Here is a 2,288-nt window from a genome sequence, read left to right as displayed (position 1 = left end):
TATTCACCCGTTGGTTGGCCCCACTTGATGATGCAGTGGTCATGGAGTATGTCCTGGAGCATTCCCTCTTCCAGTCCCGTCTCCCCAACGTCCGTAGTTGGGCAGAGAAAAAATTCCCTCCTAATACTACGTAGTTTACGTACACCGCAAAATACTCCGTAGGCGCAACCCCCGACCAGAATCACCCACGGCATAACTGCGACTGCTGTTGAACAAGCACTGCATAGGCTGGCTGCCCCCGTTGCTGCGGCAGCAGTTTCTCCCGCAACCGCTGCTGCTGCACCAGCAGCACCAACGGACCCAGAAGCTGTTACTACTGCGACATCAGTTGCCGTGGCCCAAGCAAATGCTGCCTCTGTCAGCTGGACGAAGAAGAAACGTGCAGCAAGTGCAATCAAAACTGGAGAACTGGCTGAAAAAAAGTAATTAACACGCACATATACATCCAAATTCGTGTTGACGAATCCCTACAAACTGGTATCCATTTTAGCGAAAAGTACACTCGAAAAACGCCGTCCACCGGAGTTACTGCTTTCAGGTGACTGAAACGAGATGCGCTGCTCCCTACAACAATGCGTGGAGACTGCTGTATTTTGCCCTTACCTGCTTTTGCGACGCTGACAAAATCATTCAAGGAATATGGCGCAATATCCCGCAATCTATCCAAAAACCCCTCTGCTTCCTCGACCGGCAGCAAAAATTTCGTTGTCCTCAGATGGTCAACGCCGAAAACCTTCACCGTCTCCCTCAGGAAACTCAGAAGATGCTGAAGGGACAAAGCCGACGCACCACGTACTGTGCCTGGTCAAGCGTATCCCCCCGCGTTCTCTACATTTTCGAGCGGCTGCATTTGTATCGGTGCACACCACACGTCTCTGAACCATCGATGTGTTTTAACATTTGTCTAAATATGTAATTGTTGATGCCTGCATGTGCATACATGTCTACAGGAAAAACAGTGTGAAGCCATATAAGAACACGCAGTGGAGCAGAACGGATACTGCGATGCAAATAAAGTGGCAAACATTTGCACTATGTGCGTACCCTGCAACGACCACACAATGGCAAGGCCTCATATGTCAAGCGGCAGTTAGAATGTATATGTGGTGCGCACTGAACCAGCCGTTACGGAGAACCAAATACAAAGCCAACACGGTCAAATATATGAGGAAAATACCAGCCAGATTCATGCAGTATTTACTGCTAACTACTGTCAGTGCTGACTCCTCTAGCGACCGCAGAATTCGTTCGCTCGTATTTACCTCAAGCGACTGGTAGCCGCTCCAGCCATGCCCTGCCTCGATCATGTAAAATTTCTCTCCACCACAAATGCGTTTGCGGTTGATGAGATATATCGCCTCATCGCCACACTGTTTTTCCAACTCTGACAAAAGAGGAACATTGTCCTGCTCCGCCTGCTGCTCCAAATCAGTAGTGGTTTCCACAACGTCTCCTGAAATTTCACCCGCTGACGGATACACGGAAGAGACCGAAATGGGGAGTTTATGTCGTGACCGACTGCTCTCCTCATCCTTGGGCGAACCACCGCTACTCAGGCTGTCTACATCATCATCTTTGTCTTCGGACAGCAGAGACTCGACTGATGAGACCATTACAATGCTTCCATGGTCTCTACTGCGGCTGCTTCTACTGCTCACGCTGCTGGCAGCACTGCCGTTGGTGCCCCTTCGAAGCATGCGGGCATGCAGGCTCCCATCTTCGCACCCGGAAATCATATCTGTTAGGAACCAGCCTTCCGACTCATTCAAGCGACTGTCGAATTCTCTGGAGGCCGTCTTCGTAGTGCACAACTCCGAAAAACTGTTGCTCGGGAAGGCTGCACGCTCAAATGAAGGCCCGTCACAAGCATTGCTGAAAGACGCCCCCTTTCTTTGTTCAGAGACATGGCTGGATGCGGCAGGGTGGGCGGTGGGTACAGACACACGGGAAGAACTGTGGTCTGCTGGTGCTGCCGTTAATGGTACCTCTTCTGCAGGTGAGGCATGTGGACCGTCTAGGAAAGAGGCAACAACCTGTGAGACCCTCGAGGCCTCATCAGCCCTCAAAGCCTTCGATAAGACTTCTCCCACTTCTTTTGCGCTGCTCAACAATGCTTGGCGCAGGCGCGTAATGTGTAACATAGCCGCCAAGGATGCCATCTTCCCGTGCGTCGAGACAGCAGGGCGAATGCGCAAAGGAATGGGACAAAGGCTGGGTCGAGTCAAGATGAACAAACTGAGAATTGCGGAACGAAGGGCAGGTGTGCTGGCAGGAACTCCCGAGGATTG

At 51.4% G+C, this 2,288-nt stretch overlaps 1 protein-coding gene across 1 annotated transcript; it reads right to left on the bottom strand.

The window, feature by feature from the left end:
- Window positions 1–1,079: 1,079 nt before the first annotated feature.
- Window positions 1,080–2,141, bottom strand: EMH_0091740 (uncharacterized protein; the record flags this gene model as incomplete). The annotated part of the gene is made up of 1 exon (XM_038023041.1): window positions 1,080–2,141. One exon carries the CDS (start codon window positions 2,139–2,141, stop codon window positions 1,080–1,082), a length of 1,062 nt encoding a protein of 353 aa, XP_037878895.1.
- Between the last annotated feature and the right edge of the window lie 147 nt (window positions 2,142–2,288).

Source organism: Eimeria mitis, genomic scaffold (assembly GCF_000499745.2).
Source record: "Eimeria mitis Houghton genomic scaffold, Emh_scaff7503, whole genome shotgun sequence".
Lineage (NCBI taxonomy): Eukaryota > Apicomplexa > Conoidasida > Eucoccidiorida > Eimeriidae > Eimeria > Eimeria mitis.
This window is presented reverse-complemented; position numbering and strand designations above follow the sequence as displayed.